Consider the following 21,376-nt stretch of genomic DNA (forward strand, 5'->3'; position numbering starts at 1 on the left):
TCTAAATGAGAAAATTGAGCACCTCCGTGGTTAAATGACTTGCTCAAGGACACAAAACTAGTAGAAGGTGGGATTTGGGCCAGATCTATCTGCAAAGTACAAGTCATTTCAGCTGTCCTTGCTGTTACCCCCAAAAGCCATGCTGAGAACAGCGAGATGGCCCAAAACCAGGCCTAATTTTAAAATGGGAGAATAAGAGGCAGGAAACGTTTTGAGTGATTCAGAGGCTGATTAATCAGTGTTTCTATCAGGTAGAGTAAAAATCAAGCAGAGTTAGAGGAGAAGCTGTGTTAAAAGTCAAAACAAAATGTGGGCTTGTGAAGGAAATGCAAAAGAAAGGCAAAAGAAAATGGGAAAGTAATACACGACAGGTTAGATAAAAGTAAACAGTCATCTGAATACCATATGCAGATAACAAAATAAGGATAAGGAAGACAAGGATTAAAAATCACAACGAATGCCGAAACCGGTTTGGCTCAGTGGATAGAGCATTGGCCTGCGGACTGAAAGGTCCCAAGTTCAATTCCGGTCAAGGGCATGTACCTGGGTTGCGGGCACATCCCCAGTGGGAGATGTGCAGGAGGCAGCTGATCGATGTTTCTCTCTCATCGATGTTTCTAACTCTCTATCTCTCTCCCTTCCTCTCTGTAAAAAAATCAATAAAATATATTTTAAAAAAATCACAACGAATGATCAGTAGACAAGAAAAGCATTTTGTCTAAAGGTGGCCTTTTTTTTTTTTTCTGAGAGTAAATGGAATCTTCATTGGCTGGACATAGTAGTTTTGTTTTTTGTCCTGATACACATTATGTACATTAGGATGCTTTGAGTTGAGAATATATTGCCTGTGTGTTCCCAGTGATGTGAGGAGACGTTCTGATACTAAATGCCCTTTGAGTGTCAGGACTGAGAACTTTGGCTTCATTTAATCCATGCACCTAACTGTGGATGCATCACTGTGAAGTTTGATAAGTAAATATCAACCTTATTACATGAATATATTAAAAACCATAATTAAGACTAATTGCTACTCATGATTCAAAATGGGTGAATATTATTGTGCTTAGTCTACATATTTAGCAATATTAGACTGTCTTCCCATTTCCTCCAAAGTATGATGGCAGTTGGACATTTCAAAAAATATTCTGAGGAGAAATTAGAATAGAGTGGAAATTTTGAAAATAATGCCCCCCAATCTATATAATATATATATTCAATTAATATATAATTTTTCATAAGGAACAAATAAGCCACCTTGTATTTTTTTGCTATATATTATATCTAAAAATATGGTCAAAACACATATAAAACATAATTTCTAAAATAAATAATTTTATCAATTAGTTGCCATTTAAAATTGAGATCTAAATTGAGTTGCACTGACATGACTTCATATCATTATCTTTGAGCCTTCCTGGAAAATGCATTTTACTTAAAGACAATAGATCTGCTCTTTTTCAACTTCCTTAGAAGATAAACTACTGGTTATAAAAAATCTTGAGCCCTTTCCCTATTACTGTAATTAAATTAACTAATAATAGTTACCCTTTCATAATTGTACTAGAGGCCCAGTGCACGAATTCATGTACAGGTGGGCTCCCTCGGCTATCAGGCCAATTGGGCTGTCTCGTCCAGTCCCGGGGGAGGGACTGCAAGAGGTTGGCTGGCCGCGGGAGGTTGGCTGTGGGAGTGCACTGACCACCAGGGGGCAGCTCCTGCATTGAGCATCTTCCCCCTGGTGGTCAGTGCACGTCATAGCAACCAGTCGACCTATTGTAATGGTCACTTAGGCTTCTATGTATGTATATATATATCTGTTTAATTACACCCAGAAATTATTTAACTTCTTTGCTGTTGTTTATTAAGCCTGAAAGTTTAGTGGAATCTGTTGCACCTTCTTTGACCTCTTCCTCTTAAGAAATTTAAGATTAAAGGATGCCTAGAAAGGGGGAAGATAGCTCTAAACCTTTCCCCTTCTTTATCTTCCATCCAGCTACATCTACATCTACCACCGGAACAAGCCATCTTGTAAAATGTGCAGAGAAGGAGAAAACTTTCTGTGTGAATGGAGGCGAGTGCTTCATGGTGAAAGACCTTTCAAACCCCTCAAGATACTTGTGCAAGTAAGGAAAAAAATCCTCTCTGTGGCTTATGTCCATAACTGCTTCTTTCAGATGACTCTGTGTCTCATGATGTACTGTTGCTTCTTTTTCCAATTTCATTGCATCCTGTTGAATAATGCTTTTTATTTGTTTTCAAAAGTTCACACCATTTGTCATCTCTGTTATATTCAGAATTGTGCTTTTTTATTTTTACGATTGTTTTTCCTTTTTGCCTTCATGTTGCTTTCTTCATGGTTTTCATCATTGTTACCTAGAAGAGATGTGCAAATATCATAGAGACCTCTAACTATTGGTACCTACTTCTCCATCCAATGTGTGAATTAAGCTGAAAGATAATGTTGTTTTTTACCCCAGTGATCACCAGCAAAACGAATAGGATAACGAAAAGATATAGAAGTACAGAAGATTTTTTACAAACATAGATCTTATAGTAACTTGATAGTAACTTACTGTTCCATAACTATTTTTCTAAGTGGAATTTAGATTGATCTCGCTAATGATAAAAAAAACAACTGCATGTGTTTGGAAATGGATTTAGTGTTGTAGCAGCATTGTGTGAAGAAGGCAGAATGTTCTTTTACGCATTGCAGTTCTTTATAGATATATTTATAATAGCACTCTCTCCTATCACCTGAAGGAGTTGATGCACCATTCAGAAGTATCACAGTTATTCTCTCTCAATAGGCAGACTAAAACAATAATATTATCAATACATTAAATATTTAAACCTTGTAGTTAATATTAACAGGTCTCATTAAAAAGCACGTGTTTATTGTGCTTAGAGTTTATTAAGTTAAACTCTTGATATTTAGGCCACATGTTGTACAGGGAAGTTTACTCTGGCACTGAAATGATGACCAATAGTGGAGTCCCACTGTTCTAAAGTAGCACTGCTTGTCCTACATGAGAAAAAAACACGCCATCATAAACATTGCCTTCTGCTCCAGAATATTAGCTTGTGACTTAAGCGTTGACAAAGAAGAGCGAGTTTGTTAAAGAGCTAATAGAGTAATTAGCAAAATGGGGGGGAAAAACCCACGAAATTATTAAGAAGGCCAATCCCACACATCATGTAAGTAGTATACAAATATTTATGTGCCAGTTCTAAAAAAACCTTCATTGTTTGTAAGTAATAAAGTACATCTCAAAAGACACATGTTTTACAATCATAACACTGGACAAAAATGCCACTTTGTAAGAAATGTTTCACTGTTCCCTGTGCTGTTCTAGACGTGGGCTGGCTGCAGAGTGTCTCATCTAACCTCATGAACAGGTACTTCCCAGAACTGCTTTTTCCCCTCAAAATCTCTTCTTTTAAGAGTAGAATCAGTTCTAGGAGAAGACAAGTTGTGTTGGTTGTGTAGCTGATTTTATCCATCAGACAAGTTATAAAAGTCAAAATCACCTGTCGGAGTGAATAAAAGAGTAGGAATCACCTCAATTGTTAAACATCTCTTTGATAGAGATAGGTAATGATTATAAGCCAAAATAAAGTTAATAGGTAAAGTCTTTTCAAAAATTTAAAGCAAGATAAAAATGAAAGAATGTGTAGAAAAATATATTTCAGGTTTGAATTATTTCACATGACTATCAGTGTTTATTGTTCTAAAATTAATCTTAGAGTTTTACTTTTTGATCAGTATATTCAAATCTATATACCTAGAGCAAAGAATTAAAATGGTTCAGTTTTAGTCTTTGGTTCTGACAACTTGGTGTAAATACAACACAAGCATGGCACCCCTATACTTATCATAGTGAGTCAGGAGGCATAAATTTTATAGTTTTCTTTAAGGTTTTCTCAGATCAAAATAAGAAATACCAGAAGCTGAGAATTATAATCTATAAAATATGAGTTCTATTTATTATATGGGGACATCTTGTTATTCTGTACTAATCTCAGGCATACAATCCAATCATATTTTAATAAATCTCCTTGAAAAACATTTAAATTATAGTTCTTTAAGTTCTTCTCCTTTCTAAACAAAGTGCTCATATTATCTATGTCTCATATTTTTACTCCTTTAGAGAAACATCTGAGACCACTATATTTTAATTATAATAAAGAAACATGATCATTTTTCATCAGAGCCTTTGCAAAGATTTACAAGCTGAGCGAGTACATGTGATCGTTTCCAAATACCTCTAAGGAGCCAGTGCAGCTATTTTCCACATGTTAATTTCAGCGATTCTGCGGCCCTCCCACGTGCTATACAAAACATGCAATCACGGAAGTGTTGTTCGTTTGTTCCACTTTGGTATTGTGCCAATAACTGCAATTTTTTCACCTATAGTTTTTCACCTATAAATTTTAAGCTCAATCCAGAAAAAAAAAATCCAGAAACAAATGCTTGTTATTTCTCTAATAATTATTAAAGCAGCAAACCGTGACTGAACACCCTGTATCCCCCAAACTCATTGTCTAGGCCGTGGTCGGCAAACTGCGGCTCGCGAGCCATATGCAGCTCTTTGGCCCCTTGAGTGTGGTTCTTCCTAAGCCTTAGGAGTACCCTAATTAAGTTAATAACAATGTACCTACCTATATAGTTGAAGTTTAAAAAATTTGGCTCTCAAAAGAAATTTCAATCATTGTACTGTTGATATTTGGCTCTGTTGACTAATGAGTTTGCCGACCACTGGTAGTGGGTTATGTTATTTGCTAGTTCTCAGCAAATTGGCTTCATACTTTGATTTTGATTTTTTGTAATTAGAATGTCTCAGAAAGTGTTAAAGCTTATTACTGGATCTTGTTGGGAGGAAATTTTTTGATGCTTATGATTTTGATAACTCCCCCCCCCCAACCCCCCCACCCCCACTCCCGCTCTTTGGACCATGTGTTTACTGAGGCATCAAAGCAAGCCAGTACCTTAAGTGAAGTATTGGAATATAGTTAACACCCAAAATATTTCAGGCCTTTTTGTTAAATCAAAGTGTGTCTTTAAAATTTTATAGCATTCAAAATAATCACAACTCAGAATTGAAAACCAGGACACATAAGATACCATGTCTGAGGATAATCTGTTGTAAACTAGACCACTTGACTAGAAGCAGAAAACATGGAAATGTTGCTTTGGCTCATCACAGTCTTGAACGTGAAGCCAGTTCATAGTTTCCATATGGACCATCTGTCTATAGCAAAACATTGCTGAAGCATGAGCTACGTCATTGAAAATCAGCTTTACTCCTGCCTGAAGCCATGACTCAGAAGCACCACAGGCAGGGGCGTTTCCAAGTGGTCTCTCTGGTCACCTAATCCACAGTTGTCTTCTTGGGCGTTGAAGCTGAAGACTTTACAGCAAATCCCTTTTGTCTCTCCAGTTAGCACAGGGTGTCCCCAATGGATTCCCCATAAAACAGTTAAACACTTCTCTGAGGGGAGGTTTGCTGGTTACTTGGCTTTGCCCCTGGGGACTGTGGAAATTTAAGTGGTTATTTTCATCTTTTATATTTCTCTTCCCTCTCTAGTAATTTAAAATTTATCCCGAGGAAAAAATCGTGACTATTATATGAAGATGAGAAAAGAAATGTTTCATCTTTTACCCTCTGATGCCCTGTGTAGGCATATGGTTCAAAGAAATAAGATAGTTGACCATGACATTGCCCAATTTTTCTCCAACTACTCCCCCTCCCCCACCACCTCATTCTTGTATGTCTGTTTTTCCAAACAGTTTTAGTAGAGAACTATTTTGGAATATGTTGATGTGATTTTTTTAAAAAAAATCTAGAAATGATTTCATACCAGACCACATTTATAAACCCATTATGTTGTCCCATGGACAGATGCGGCTTCCCCATGAGGGGACTAGAGTTTTTACTACCAATTTTGGTAAACAGTCGTGAGCCCTTTCACTTCAAGTCCCTGGACAGTATCTTAATTCATAACATAGAGCTAATATGTTCTCCAAATTTCTTCCCAGGAAGTTAGTGAAATTAAATGAATTCGTTTCTGCTAAAGTACTTCTAACTCTGGCAAAAGCATGATTTTTTTTTCCTTATAATAAAAAGTACATGGTAGTATTACATTCTCACTGTAGACATTGGAAAAATATAAACACCTGCCTTAACAGACTGTATTATCATATTTAATCCCCAATTCCTCATCTTATTTAACACTAGCAGCTTTTATTTGGTTCGGCAGGGCCACCAGCTAGCTTTATGGCTTTGCATTGGACAGATCCTGCAAAGCTCTGTTCATCATATTCCTTTTATGCAAAAAAAAAACCCCAAAAAACAAAAAGCAACAAGTCTTGGGAAGATGGGAGGTGTCTTCAAACATGCATGAGCTTATGATGTTTTATAGTTAGTTTTTATGAATCTATGTAGTATATATAATGGCCTATGTTGTATCATTATAGGAGACAATTATGAAAAATATATAACTGTAGAGTTTAGGTCACAACAAATGTTAAACTCGATAAATGAAATATTAATTAACATCTGTTTATAGAACAGCTACATCTATGCATGGTCTCTTTCCCGGAGGACTTAGTCTGTTTAGGAAAATTAAGTAGCTGAAATAGTGAATCAATTAGAGTGAATACATCACAAGTGGCACTGTGCTGATTATTATGGTAAAGATAATTTAAAGAAGGAAAAGAAACGGTTGGAATAAGGTGGAGAAGACTTTATAAACATGGCCAGTATTTATGGAGTCTTTTTTATATAGCAGACAGGCACTGAGGTTGCAGTAATGGTTTCTGTGAGACCCAGTGGCATGCACATCTAAACCTTCAGCTCCATTCTGAGAAGTAAAAAAAACAAAACACTGAGTTAGACATTGAGCCAGTTTCTGAGCCCCAGAGGCCAGGTGGAGGATTTGGGACACTGATAGCTAATAGGGAGTCATAGCATGTTCTGGAGCAGGACAGGGACACCATAAACACAGCAGATGTTTAGAGAAGATTTCCGCACAGGCTAGAGAAAGTCAAGGACTAGGTAAAATGGGGAGAGAAAGTAAAAAACACTAGCTAAGGTTAAAGTTTCATAAAATCCTGGCATCATATTGATTAAAAGTATAATACTTATTAGCAGCTAGATTAGCATAATGAAAGGGACATGGTGATTCAAATTCATAATTGTGTCCTGCAGCCCAGTCATCTTGGCAGTAGAAAGAGAAATGTGGACTAGACACAAGGGATATATATTGAGTTAGAACTTGTCCTTAAGAACAGACTGCTAATTGTGCTCTAACTCCAGCCCTGGAAGAGTTCATTCTTCAGAATGAGTGTGACACTTACCTATGGCCCTTCTGTTTTTACATGCTGTGACAGTTAACAGATACAGAAGCATTTGTCAGAGAGAGTAGGTGGACTTTTATGTCTTAGGTCAAGATCATCAGCTCTTCAGAGGACCATGTCTTCCATTTCTTCTGTGTGCCTCGTGTATCTAGGATCCTGCTGTGTGCTTCTAGGGATATATTAACCCATTTCGACTTTCACTCGCTAATTGATTGGAGGAAATCCTTTTGTTTTTATAGGAACCAATTTAGGTGCAGGTTTGTCTAAAATCAGGTGCATTGACTAAGTAGTCTCAATAGCTTTGCTTTCTTTGTTCTAAAATCAGCCAGAGAGCCATGTATGGTTACTGAGCTCCTTCTCTGAAGAGGGCTCTGTGCTGGTGCCTAATATGAAGTCATGAACAAAACCATGTTGGTCTCTGCTTCCATGGAGTCTATAGGCTATTGCAAGTAATAAATGCATTTCAAGTAATTAATTTCATTGTAGTTATAGGTGTGTCAAGGGCTGTGAAATATATTTAGGGAACTAAGGGAATGTATAATGAGGGACCTCAACTAGTCAGAAGCAGAGACCGAAAAAAAAGGGTCTGCAGCCCTCACTTTGAGAAACATATGGTCTATTTAAAAATACAGTGCACAATTTTTTAAATGTATTTTGAATGATATAAGTAAAATGTGAATATTTAGGTGTTTCTTCAAACAAATGCAGCTGGTGGAGTAGATAAAATGGCAAAGCCCTGAATTTACAAAGTTTTGTTTGATGAGACAGGAAAAGACATTCTCTGGAGAGGAAGACCCAACCACACATTAGCAGTCAATATGTCATTGTGTCAAGCACGATGTGGAGATGTATGGGATGTGGATTGATCCCATATCCCATTGAATTGTTTGACCCCAAACTTACAGATACATCATGTAGAATAAACAATGGCAGGGTTTTGGTGTACAGATGAGCATTTCAGAACAAGCTGTGCAAACAGAGCTTTGGGAAGGGCACCGCAAGGTTCAAGCAAGGATGGGTTAATCCATAAACACTGCCATCCTCATTATTGGGATTCTGTGTCTTAGACACTGAAAGACAACATTGGAGGGCCAGGGCAACTTGGATTTTTCCCCCTCAGTATTTGCCCATGAGTCCAGTGTGGCCACCAAGTGTATCCTTTTATCTCATGAATTGAGAGTCTCCAGATCATCATAAAAAAAGAAAAGGGATGGTATGTATTAGCTGAACAGAGATAGGGAGGTATATGGTTGGCTATAAAGGAAATGCTATTGGAACATTTTATATTTGATTTTTTTTAAATGATGTTGAAGAAGACATTCCCTCGAGAAAATAAATGTCTTTTGCAGATGATGTCATAAAAATACACTGAAACACAAATTAGAAAAGCATATATAAACTTCTAGGAATTTCCCTTAAAGGCAGATAACAGAATGAGGGTCATCTTGGAAAAATGCAGACTAATAGTAACAGTACATTTGGGAAAGAATAATCTACAACACAGATTCTCAGCCAGTGAGTGGGTGAGGTCCATCCAGAGTGCTGAACAGGCAAAGGGGTGATAAAAGTCTGTGTTTGCAATATAATCCTGTAGACAAACACCAGCACTCTTTGAGCTAGTGTTCACACTGCCAACTCCAGTTTGTTCAGAGAGCAAAGGTCTAATGTCTAACACTAAAGCCCGCTGATATTCCTCAATGTCTAGTTGTTGGTATTTCAATTACTTGATATTTATAAATATAGACACCAAAGAAATCATTTCAGATATTTTACAATATGAAGGTAATAACCAAAACTAGTACTGAGGTAAAGCAAAAAGACAAAAAGAACACTTCCTTTTTAGACAAGGTATTTAAAATTGTCCAAATATGTGATTGTAGCGTGATGACTAAAGAGAAAGGAAATATCAGAAGTGGACTTTGTTTCCCTTCTCCTAACTCATCAAGGGAAGGCCTAATGAAAATTAATGAAAGAAAGGAAGGGAGGGAGAGAGGAAGAGAGAAAGAGAGGAAGAGAGGGAGGGAGGGAGGGAGGAAGGAAGGAAGGAAGGAAGGAAGGAAGGAAGGAAGGAAGGAAGGAAGGAAGGAAGGAAGGAAGGAGAAAGAGTGCTTAAGGATGATTTATAACTTGACCATACATTTATAAAACCAAAAAACCATTTATAATGGTTTATAAATTTAGCAAATCCTAAATAACCAGAAATTGGGGGTTCTGTAAATATCTTTGAATATATTAAGCATCCCACCAAAAAATGGGAAATAATTTGTTCAATTAGAATATAAAAAATACAATGAACACTAAATTGATTTTCAAAATACATGACTTTATGGTAAATTATATAGTAAATATCTTAGGATTTTCACAGTATAGTAAGTTTATCATTAGGACAGTTTTTATTTTACTGATGCTGTGTAGAAGTCATGGTTACTAGATTGTACTACTTTATTGAACCCTAAGTAAACTGGTATTTCAGTAACAGGGTTTAAATTTGAGGTAATAGACTTATCATTAAAGAGTTATAGAGTCTTTTCAAATTCTCAACACAATGGTAAAGATTTCTATTTAGGGGAAGGAGTCTGTGAGGAGGGTGCTGGGAGCCCCTATAAAAAAGTTACTCAGGAGTCTACAGAAGAGAATCTGTCATAAACTAAAAAAACAAAAGAAGTTCAATATTGACCTGTAGTTGGCAAATCAGTTGACTATATGAACTTCTCTTTGATACAGTTATCACTGAACACTTCAGTCTGATCCTATAGTAGGTTCAGTTTAACAGATATTTTATGAGAGCCCTTTATGAGCCGGGCACTGTACTAAACACTAGAGATAAAATGATCAAAATGTGGTCACTGTCCTTACAAAAAGATAATCACAACACAAACAGATAAGGGCAGTCAAAGAGATGGGGACAGGGTCCCATATGAGAGCCTGAGAGGAAATCCATACCCAGGTGTGGAAGTGGGGAGATGGGGAGCTGCAGGTCAAGGTCAGTTGGAAGAAGTGATTAGACAAACTGTCTGTGAATTTTCGTCTCAATAAGAACAAATATAAATGTGGGGAAAAGGACACATATGTAATAACTTAATCAATAAAAATTTTTTTAAAAAGAACAAATATAGAAAAAAGATCACATCACATTATGAGCAAATACCAAAGTAAAACAAAAAAAATCTGTCTTTCCATCTTCTAATCTAATCAATGGAACAAATGATATATGTATTTTTGAAGCTACAGTAGAGGGTTGATTGTTATTCAACCAGGTTTCTAAGAAATAAAATTCTTGGATTTGCTCAAACTCATTCCAAAGCGTATTGTTCAAAATCAGATTAAATTTATGGTATTCTTATCTCCAAGGAAAGTGATAGATTGGATGCTTAGCATATAATGCTAATACAGCAATAAGTCAGAAGGCAGACAGTCTCCCTGTTCCTTTAGAAGTAATTCTATAGATTTGATTCAGGGTGTATAGAGCAGATGAGTTTTCATTTTTGCACATACTTTTTCTACACAATCAATGCAGTCTGCAGTTTGCTTATGCGGAAAATCAGTTTCCACTTCCGTCCATTTGATTTGGCAACAGCTCTTGGTATCCACAAAAACTACACGATGACTGTTGTTGCTGAACGCCTGAATTGCTTGGGAATAGGTTTTGAGATTTGTCTTACCTCCATGGTTGTCTTAAAAATTTATTCTATCAAAATAGATTTTTTTAGAAGTCCTTGAGTCCTTCCTGACTGGTAATGCATTCAAAAGAAATGACGTAGGGGTTTTGGCACAGTGATTCCATGTGCTAGGATGAGCTTCCATTCCCAGTACTGTTATGGTAAAAGAAACCTTTGAGAATCGCTTAGTTAAATCCCTTAATCTTATCACTGAGAAAAACTAAGGCCCAATGAAGCCCAGTGGGCTGCTCACATCCAAGATGTGATGGTGCCAGGATGCTGCGAGCCTTAGTCTTCATCTTCCAAGGTCAGGGTCCCTGACACCCTACACTTTAATGTACATGCAAATCTCCCAGGGATCTTATTAAAATACAAACTCTTATTCAGTAGTTCTGGACTAGGGCCTGGGATTCTGCATTTCCACTAACAAGAACCAGAAGATGTTGGTGCTCTTGATCCATGGACCACACTCTGAAAAATAATAAGGCTTCACACTAGGAAAATGTATCTGAGTGAAGATCAACATTAGTGAAAGGATAGTTCTGGCTTAGACATAGCTGATAATTCCAAAAGAACGGGCATACCTTAAGCTCTAGTGGTACTGCACCAAATATTCTGTATCATTTTATGATAGAGATAAACCACCATCCCATAATGCTAGTTTCCTGGGAAACATCATTATAAAATTTCATACTCATTATAAAATTGATTGGGTGAGATTTTTTTTATCCCCTTCACCTAGTTGTTCTGTGCCCTCTGATCTCAAAACAGTCATCTAAGATGCATACATGACAATTTTCTAATAAATGCACATTCCTTCTCTTAAGGGACTCATAAGAGCATTCCTGACCTCAAATAATCTCTCTCTCTCTCTCTCTCTCTCTCTCTCTCTTCCTCTCTCCCTTACACAGACACACAAACACACAGTATTCACATATCTTATACCGAGTTCTTTGTATGAAAAAAGTGGATTATTGTGTGAACAATATTAGAATTTTAATTTTTTTTTCAAGAAGGTAAACAGGTAAGATGAAATAATCATTGTAGAATACATTTAATTCTTAAATTACCTGCTTAATTACAGGGTATGTCTATATGGATTTATAGTCCTGATTCAGAAACAAATACACAAATAAAAACCCCAAATACTTTCAAAATTTATGTCAAATACATTATATGGAAAGTAGGTTTCCATGCATTTTTCTTGTATATCTATGAAGACATTCTTACTGAAGCATGTAGAGTGATGTCTTTATGAGAAGTAATCCAGCCTCAAAGGTTATAGTTTTTTTTCTTTATTTCTCTGAGTAGATCTTCCTCTATTTACTGAAGCAAAAATATTCTAACCAAAAGTAACCAACTAATTTATATAAAATTGACTTTGAAGAGCTCAAAAGGGCCATATCAATCAATACAAGGTGTTTGTTGTTAAGCTCATTGATATTATTGTTAATGATCATTTATACTTTAAGTTTACACAGGTACACGTGAGGCTGAAAATTTGGAACTGCTAGTATTTTATCTTTCATGCCATTCTTCATAAAGTAGGAGAATCAGATGTGCCAAATCACGTGATAACATTTTTTGGCATTTAATTTGGCTTTAACAGGAATTTTTTAAATCACCCCTGTGTTTGTAAAAATAAATAGTTTTGCTCACTTCTCTTTGATGCCAAAAGATAGTGTTTACTCTTATTTACTCTGGAGAAGGAAGGGTTGTGTGTAAATCATGAGGTATGTGCTATCAGAACTCAATTGCATTAGGTGCTTTGCATGATGTTCATGGTTTAGATAAACTATTAGTAATAATCATGGCCTTGGGTGTTGAGCATCTGTAAGTATATTTGCTTCTTAGAATCTTTTGATGGCCCTAGTAACAATAGAGCTTAAGGTATGCCCATTCTTATTAGAGCATGATAGTTGGTAAAATGAATTCAATCTGAAATGCTTTTGTTACTGGAATAACAACACAAAAAGAGTAGTTGTAAAGGACTTCCATATTTAGGGACAATAGCTCCACTACAAGAACAATAGTATATCAATTCTAGAATTTTGGTAAGTGAATATATGTGAGTGAATAAAATTTAAATTTTATACAATTTCCAAATAATTTTACCTCAAAAGCAAAATGACATCAAGTACTACTGTAGAAGTTTTAATGTTTAAGTGTTAAAAATGTATTTGTATTTAGAATAGTTGAATGAAATGAAATTTGTTCTAATAAAAATGGGCCTCTTTCACTTTCGACATTAAAAATGAGACCTAATATGTAATATATTTTTTTAATACAGGGAATGTAGTTTCTCTTGTCAGTAATCATTAGGGTACGAAAGTGCTTGACTTCCAGTGCAGTTTGATGACTTCACTTATAAAAATACCTATGAAATAAGTACAAAATTGAATGTTTATAAAAGTAAAAGCTCAGAATGATTTAAATAATTGAAGGTTATGGGCTCTCATGTAAGCTCTCACCAAAACCAGTGTTTTGTTTTTAAGTTATTTTCAATGACAGCTGGCAATGCAATATTATATTAGTTTTAGGTGTAAACATAGTGATTATATATTTATATTCCTTACAAAATGGTCACTCTTATTAACATAGGAAGAGTCAAGGATCAGTGGCAACTAAGGAAATGCCAAAGGGAAAATGAGTTAGCTGCCCGGGTCTTGCCAGCCCCATCCAACTTTTCAACCTCACTCTAGTTAAATTTCAATTAACTTATGAAGACTGAAGCATTTCAATAACAACAAAAATATATACCCACAGTTTTCATGGGACATGGTTTTCTAAATGTTTTTTGTCTTTTCTTTTCTTTATGTTGTTCAGTCACCAGGTCATTTGTAGGAATCTCCATATTCCGTAGGAGGAAAATTGCCAGTCTGAAAGTTCAATGTCCTTAGCGTTCTATTGCTTATCACATTTTTGCCCTCTAGGTGCCAACCTGGATTCACTGGAGCAAGATGTACTGAGAATGTGCCCATGAAAGTCCAAAACCAAGAAAGTATGTTAAAATAATCTGAAATTTGCTTTTTCCCCCAAAATTACAGCAACAAGCACTACCACTTGGTGTTTTTACAGCTCAGTTCTAACGGATTCCTTTTGTTTGAATTATGGTTTCACCACTCGGGGCATAAACCATTGCATCTGACCTTGTTCAGCTGTCTCACAACATGGGCCCGAAAGGTCATCAGTTTAAAAGAATGACCCACCAGGGTGGCCAGTGATGCTGGCAACCATGGCAGGCAGGCCAACCAAAAAAGTGTCCTTCCAAATGTTTGACTGAAGTTATCAAATGGCAAACCGAGATGATGTTTTAATTTTAAGTGGCTCCCTTTGAAAGAAAGCAGTCACTTAAAATACTGGGATCTTCCTGTCATACAAACACGAGGACCACATTTGGTCCAGATTTCTAACCCTTTGGGGGAAACGCCAGAGTCTGAAAACCATGATTAGGACAAAGACTCCGTTCCTGAGGGTGAACTCACCAAGTTCGGTCAAATGACACTGAAGGAGCTTCTTTCTAGCATATATTCACCTCTTCTCTTTTTCTCTGTTTTTTCTACCATTGTTTTTTGTTTCTTCTCTCAGGTGCCCAAATGAGTTTACTGGTGATCGTTGCCAAAACTACGTAATGGCCAGCTTCTACAGTACGTCCACTCCCTTTCTGTCTCTGCCTGAATAGGAGCATGCTCAGTCGGTGCTGCTTTCTTGTTGCTGCATCTCCCCTCAGATTTCACCTAGAGCTAGATGTGTTTGACCAGGTCTAACATTGACTGCCTCTGCCTGTCGCATGAGACCATTAACAAAAGCGATTGTATTACTTCCTCTGTTCATGGCTAGTTGGCTCTGAGAACCTAATAGGTGTGTGAGGCTCCCAGTGTTTCTGAAACTGATATTGAATAATGTGATACAAAATGATAGTCAATATCAAGCAGTACATTTATAATAAAGGCATTGAAAAGTCTCACTTTTATTGATAAAATAAAAGCATTCCACTGAACAGTCCATCTTCTTTATAAAATGACAACATCCTGAGAAAGATGTTGCTAAGTTGTAACCAGTATGCATTTGAAATGATGGTAAGTTAAATTTGGTTTCAGAATGTATTTATAACAAATAAACATAATAAAAAGAGTTCAGATGTTTTTCTTCATTAACCAGCAGTTTGCATTTAGGTATAAAAAAAGCACTGAGTAGGAAAATTAATAACAAACAAACATTTCACAGCAAATGAGAGAGCCTGGCTTTTATTTATGTTGCTTAGGAAACAAGTGATTCAGAACTAGTTTAAATAATCATTTGTTTATGTTAGCATATCTTTATTGCTAGTTTCAATGGTAATTTTAAGGGAAAATAGATTTTTTAATATTTATTATTTACTTTGAAATATAACAGTTCACCTCTAGATAATATATTTCTGTTTTTTTTTAAAAAATACATTTTTATTGATTTCAGAGAAGAAGGGAGAGGGAGAGATAGAAATATCAATAATGAGAGAGGATCATTGATCGGCTGCCTCCTGCGTGTGCCCCACTGAGGATTGAGCCCACAACCTGTGTATGTGCCATGACTGGGAATCAATCTGTGACCTCCTGGTTCATAGGTTGATGCTCAACCACTGAACCACACTGGCTGGGCTAGATAATATATTATTTAATGCAGAACTGAGAAATGTTAGTGGGTTTCTATGGCTCCATGAACATCATTCCTAAACAACGCAATTCATGTTGCATATTATGGCATGGATAACTGAACTATGTACTTGTCATTCTATTGTGAATTGGAACTATAGCTTTTAATACTGGGGTGTCCAAGGTATTGTAATTAACATGGATTCCATAAAGCTATCCATTTAGATCAAAGGTTGACAATTTTTTTCTGTAAAGGATCAGACAGTAAACACTGACTTAACTCTACCATTGTGGCACAAATGCAGCCATAGACAATGCATAAAGTGTTGAGCATGGCTCTGTACTATTAAAACTTTATTTATAAAAAGCAGGCAGTGGGCTGGATTTGTCCACCTCTGATTTAGAGTATCAGTTGCTCGCCCTGAATATAACACGTAGCTCATTGCAGTGTAAATTTATGTAACACAAGAAACAGTGATAGGAGCTGGTCATTTGGGGGCTCTAAAAGAGTGGATTTATCCTTATTCAGATGCACTCAGCGAATAAGATTCAGTCCCTCAGGTTAACAGTCCTAGAGGAATAAGTGCCATTGAAAAATAAATTTCCTGTGCATCAGGGGGAGATTAGACCCATAATATTGAATCATTTATTGAGTGAAATGGTACTAATTATATATTTACATGAGCTACATATCAAATATTAATTTTTGGCCATTTTCTGTTGTAAAAAATTGGTAAATTGATATTACTAAATTTTCAAATGCAATCTTCACTTTGTTGACAGATCTTGAAATCATATGCATTTAGTGAACAGAATTTTTCTCTCCATAGCTATAGATTAATTTTTCAAAAGTAGATAAGATGGAAAGTGAAAATAGAAGGAAAAAAGAGAATTTATATATTAAAGCCATTCCTTTCAGAAATTATGTGTTGGTATTCAAACAATATAGATTTAGCAAGTCCATGTAACTGTATAAATACAATGAAATTATACTTTATAATTTAACAAAAATTCTGAACATTTGCATTATACTAAAAATTTTGGTGTTATATCGTTTTGTTGTGCACTGAAGGCAATATTGGGCCACTGCATAGAGAAAAGCATTAAAAATGAAGATATTTCTAAAAATAATAATGCCATTGGATCTGACAGTTATAACCAGAGAAAATATTCTCAACTTCTCTTTGAGAGCATTTTCTGTCCTAAGATATTATTTAAAGAGAGCCACACTGTGTATTTAATCAAAATGTGACTCCTTGAACAAACTCTTTCGTGAGCTTTTGGAAGACATCCAGAAAAGCAGCATTCCCATTTAACCTGATTTAACAAAGATCAATCAGAAGCACATTTATGAACAAAATCTGCAATGACTGTGCATTGGTGCTGTCTTGTGCCCAGAAAAGCAAGGCCCTCTGATCAGAAACTGCTTCCCAAACTTGTCTAGCCCAGAGTTAATTTTCTAACCTCCATGTCGTAAATTCTCAATGTTTATTTCTGCACACTCCCCCATAGAAGACAGGAAAATAGATGTTTGCTGTTCTAAGAACTTTATGTTCAGTAGCAATGAAGGCTGCACAAAGAATAAAAAACATAGCCACAGTGGTAATGTTTAAAATGTACTTGTTAGTGTTCATAAAGTCTGAAACACAGAACATAAATTTTAAAAGAAATGATATTCCCCAGCTTTAAAGAGAGTCATTTTTTTAACTTGCCAAACCACATTTCCAGTGGAAAAATAATGTTCCAAAAGAATGTCCAACTTTTACAATGCTTATTAACACATAAATTACATTATCAGGATTTGATGCAACTTTTCTGGTTAGAGTTTCCTATGGGGCCTTTTATTGATTTATCAGAACTGATTTAAATTATAAAAAGAATGGAACAAATGCTTATTTTATATGGCTTTTGTGAAGGCAGCCATGTGCCTTGAAATAAAACATATTTATAGTGCTTCCTAGGAAAATATTGCCAAGGCTAGTCAGCTTCAAATTTAACCTATGGACACAATTCCTACTTCAAAGGATTGTGTTCGTGTGTGTGTGTGTGTGTGTGTCTGTGTGTGTGTGTGTGTGTGTGTGTGTGTGTGTGTGTGTGTATACAGGCAATCCATAATCAATTTATAGACTTTATGGAGAGGGGAATAAAACATTGAAGGCTTCAATAGTTAGAGGAAGTATGGGGCAAGTATGTCATATATAAACTAATATTTTATAGGAAGTAATCACAGAATAGCCCAAACTATAGAATACTTTAAAAGAGTGCAGTTTTAGAACTTTTAAGGCCTATTCTCAGAATGACTAAACTTAGCAGATATCCTTAAAAGTAGTTTTGAATCATAGGTTACTGCTGCACAAATTACTTATGTTGATTTCTAAATCTTGAAAAGCAAGTTATTCATTCATTTATCAAACATGTATCTTGCTAACAGTAGAATAAAGGCACATCAATCTCCGACAAAATTATCATGAATTCCACCCGAGTGTAGTGAGATTTTGCTGTGTGTGTGTTTGTGAGTGTGCTCTTGTGCACATGGAAACCGGAGTAAGGAGAGAGTCTCCTATTACATTTGTAAAGGTAAGTTGAAAATTAAAAAGTGAGACATGAAATTGGTCCCGTTTAGAGTTGACATTGACAGAACTCCTTTAGAAACCTCAGAGGTGCAGAAAGGCAAGACTATACACAAGTCTCTGAGATTATTTCCATAAGGAGACCCAGGACGTTAAAGAATAAAATCCCGAATGTCTTCAAATTTTAACAGAAACCATAATTGCATGAACATGTAACTTCGGTCAAAGAAAGTTGTTTCAGTGTTCATTTCACTAATGGAATAGAAAATTTAAATTAACCTGCAGGTTAATCAGTTTTCTTCAAACAATTATAAAATCCTTTATAAAGCAAAGGATTAGTGAGTCAATATTTAATAGTTTCTGAAGACTCTCGGATTTAAATTAAATTTTTATATTGCTTACTGCACAGCAGGAAATCACATGTAGAAAAGGAAACTGAATTGTTTACAGTAAGCTTTGTGTTTTTGAATTATTAATTTAATTTGAAAATGGAGTGGCTAGGCAGACATTCAATAGGAAGTGTATGATGCATAATGAGCCCAAGCCAACATTAGATTAAATAGAATAGATAGAAAGTAATAACCTCTTTATGAAATGAAAAGTGTTTGTGTATTATTTTTTTCTTGACTCACAATGAAGAAACGTAGCCACTGATAGTAAAAATAAATTACAAGAGTGTTTGCTCCAGGTCTAGAATGACTGATGCATGTTTCCTCTGCTTGTTTCCTTGTTAGGGCTTATGGCCAGAAGAGATTCCAATTTTAAGTACCAATTTCCCTTTGAATTATTTGAAATTGGAGCTGCCTGATATGAATGACTTCCCATGAAATGAAATTATAGTTAGGCTCACAGACTTACCTATAAATGTAAATGCAGTAATATGTATGCATGGGCATGCTACTAATTTTATTGAAGACTTAACCAAGCTTTCTATGCACCTAATACAGATCATTAGCAGTGTTCATGTAGGCATGGAGTAATGATTCTCTGGGAAGAGTTTCTGTAGATCTTTCTTGATTTTTTTAACCCTTAAATTGTTACTGACTGGTAGGAGCAAAAGGCAAGAGATGGAGAGAGTTTTAGGGAGAAATTTTGAGTCACATCCTCATGAAAATGTGTAAGGAAATTTATTATCACTCCCTCCGAACATGAATTTTCATGCCTGGTGTTCCAAAGTTTACATGAAGGGAACAAATTGAAGAAAAAAAAAAAAAGTCCATTTGTCAAATTGTTGCACAAAGGCAAGAGACATTTGTTTTGATTTGAATACATTTGTTTTGCTGTGAACATCATGCAGCCAAATCAACCCCACATCCTCTGGTTTTTAATTTATGAAAAATGTAGTTATTTGCCTGAGTACCCTGGACCCCAGGCAGAGGGACTCCCTATTATATCTAGTGCCTTTCTTTATCATTGTTACTCAATGAACTATTTGATTTTTTTTTTAATCTGTGAAACCTCATTTTCTTAAGAGGTGGGGAGTTTTTAAAGTCTAAATTCTTGAGGTATCCCAGGAGCTTTCAGGGTTTTCCTGGCTATGAAATTAGTCAAAAGTAAATCTCCACGCAGTAACCGGCCCAAGGGGAACATCCAGACGAGAATGTTCTCCAAGCTGTTAAACCCTTTGGCCACTGGCCGACCCATTTCACGGCTTCTTTATTCCATAGGGTCACCCTGTGAGGCATGTGTCAGTATCATAAGCATTTTGACAATGAGCAATTAACTTGTCCAAAATCACTGAGCAGGCAAATGGCAGAGGCAGGACCTGAAACCAGGAAGGCTCCAGCTCTCTTAGCTCCTACTCTTCCCTATCTGTAGGAGGCGCTTTGTCCAGGCCCAAACTGATGGCTTTGTAAGAGAAATCCCTCTCTGCCACGTTTTCAAACTTAAGAGGTGTTTTTTCATATTGGTGGACCGCCCTTCTGTCTCTTTAATCAGGGATCAAGGGGAGGAATATAGGCTCCTGACTTCTGTTTTCATTCTGGCCCTGCCTCGCCACCACACTATGGCTCCTAAAGGGCCCCATCTGGTAGAATTTGATTAATCATGTTTGTTTCAAGGATGGAAAGTGTCATTTCTAGGGCTTTTTTCTTCTTTGCCTTATGTTCCCCCTCTACCCATTTAAGCCCATGCAGGTCCTGCCAGGCCTGCAATCCTGGCGCCTCTGCGGGAGTGCAGGCTGGGGCCTCACACCTCTGAGTTCCCTTCCTGGCCTGCCCTCGGGTCCTCTGGATGCCTGTGCCTGTCTCAGAGCTCAGCACTGTGGAGTGATCATCTGATTGGCTCTCTGTTATTTGAGGGAGTAATAAAATTAACTAAGGGCCGCAGGAATTCCCAGGAATTGAATCCTCCCCCTCACCGCCCCCCCCTTTTTTTTTAACAATTTGAAAAAGGCATTAAGCGTTTGCTGTGCCATACAGGAATGACAGGAGGAAGCTGGAAGCAGGTTCTGATGCCCCAGTGCCCTCTCTGGTTTTTGGAGCAGAAATGTTTGTTAATATCACATGAGGAGTGGAGAAAGTAGGAAGTTAGGTGACAAGGAGATAGAGTTGTTTTTCATCTTTGTTGGTTTTTTTTGTAAGATATTTTATTGATTTTTAACAGAGAGGAAGGGAGAGGGATAGAGAGTTAGAAACATCGATGAGAGAGAAACATCCATCAGCCGCCTCCAGCGCACCTCCTACTGGGGATGTGCCCGCAACCAAGGTACATGCCCCTGGCCGGAATCGAACCTGGGACCTTTCAGTCCACAGGCTGACGCTCTATCCACTGAGCCAAACCGGTTAGGGCTTGAGTTTGTTTTTTATTAATAATTTTTAAATTCTTACCCAAAGATGATTTTTTTTAAGAGAGAGAAGAAGGGAGAGGGGGAGAGAGAGAGAAACATGAATTGATTGCCTCAAATAGGCATCCAACTGGGGATTGGACCCCCAACCTGGATATGTGCCCTTACTGGGAAATTGAACCCTCGACCTTTCAGTGTACAGGGCAATGCTCCAACCAACTGAGCCACACTTGCCAGGGCAAGGAGACTGTGTTTTTAAAAATCAACAAGAAAGATGAGAGCATAACCAAAGAAAAATATAAATCCAATATAATAAAATTTTCAGACCAAATTTTTAAATTCATGGCTTCTATTCCTGGCCCTGCCACTGTGTG

The 21,376-nt window shown here is 36.6% G+C and overlaps 1 protein-coding gene across 14 annotated transcripts in view; it reads left to right on the forward strand.

Annotated features, from left to right (window-relative positions):
* NRG1 (neuregulin 1) overlaps positions 1-21,376 on the forward strand; it is a 960,018-nt gene that overhangs the window by 921,337 nt on the left and 17,305 nt on the right. For 7 of the 14 annotated variants that reach the window (XM_070408360.1, XM_070408362.1, XM_070408363.1 and 4 more), the window contains 2 exons: positions 1,994-2,123; positions 14,605-14,663. In XM_070408360.1, coding sequence (XP_070264461.1) covers positions 1,994-2,123; positions 14,605-14,663 — 189 coding nt within the window. Of the gene's footprint in view, positions 1-1,993; positions 2,124-13,949; positions 14,018-14,604; positions 15,105-21,376 lie in introns of those variants that run through there. The other 7 variants (XM_070408361.1, XM_070408366.1, XM_070408365.1 and 4 more) reach the window with 3 other exon arrangements.

Source organism: Myotis yumanensis, unplaced genomic scaffold (genome assembly GCF_028538775.1).
Source record: "Myotis yumanensis isolate MYYU_CA2020_CCGP unplaced genomic scaffold, mMyoYum1.0.hap1 SCAF_3, whole genome shotgun sequence".
Taxonomy (NCBI): domain Eukaryota; kingdom Metazoa; phylum Chordata; class Mammalia; order Chiroptera; family Vespertilionidae; genus Myotis; species Myotis yumanensis.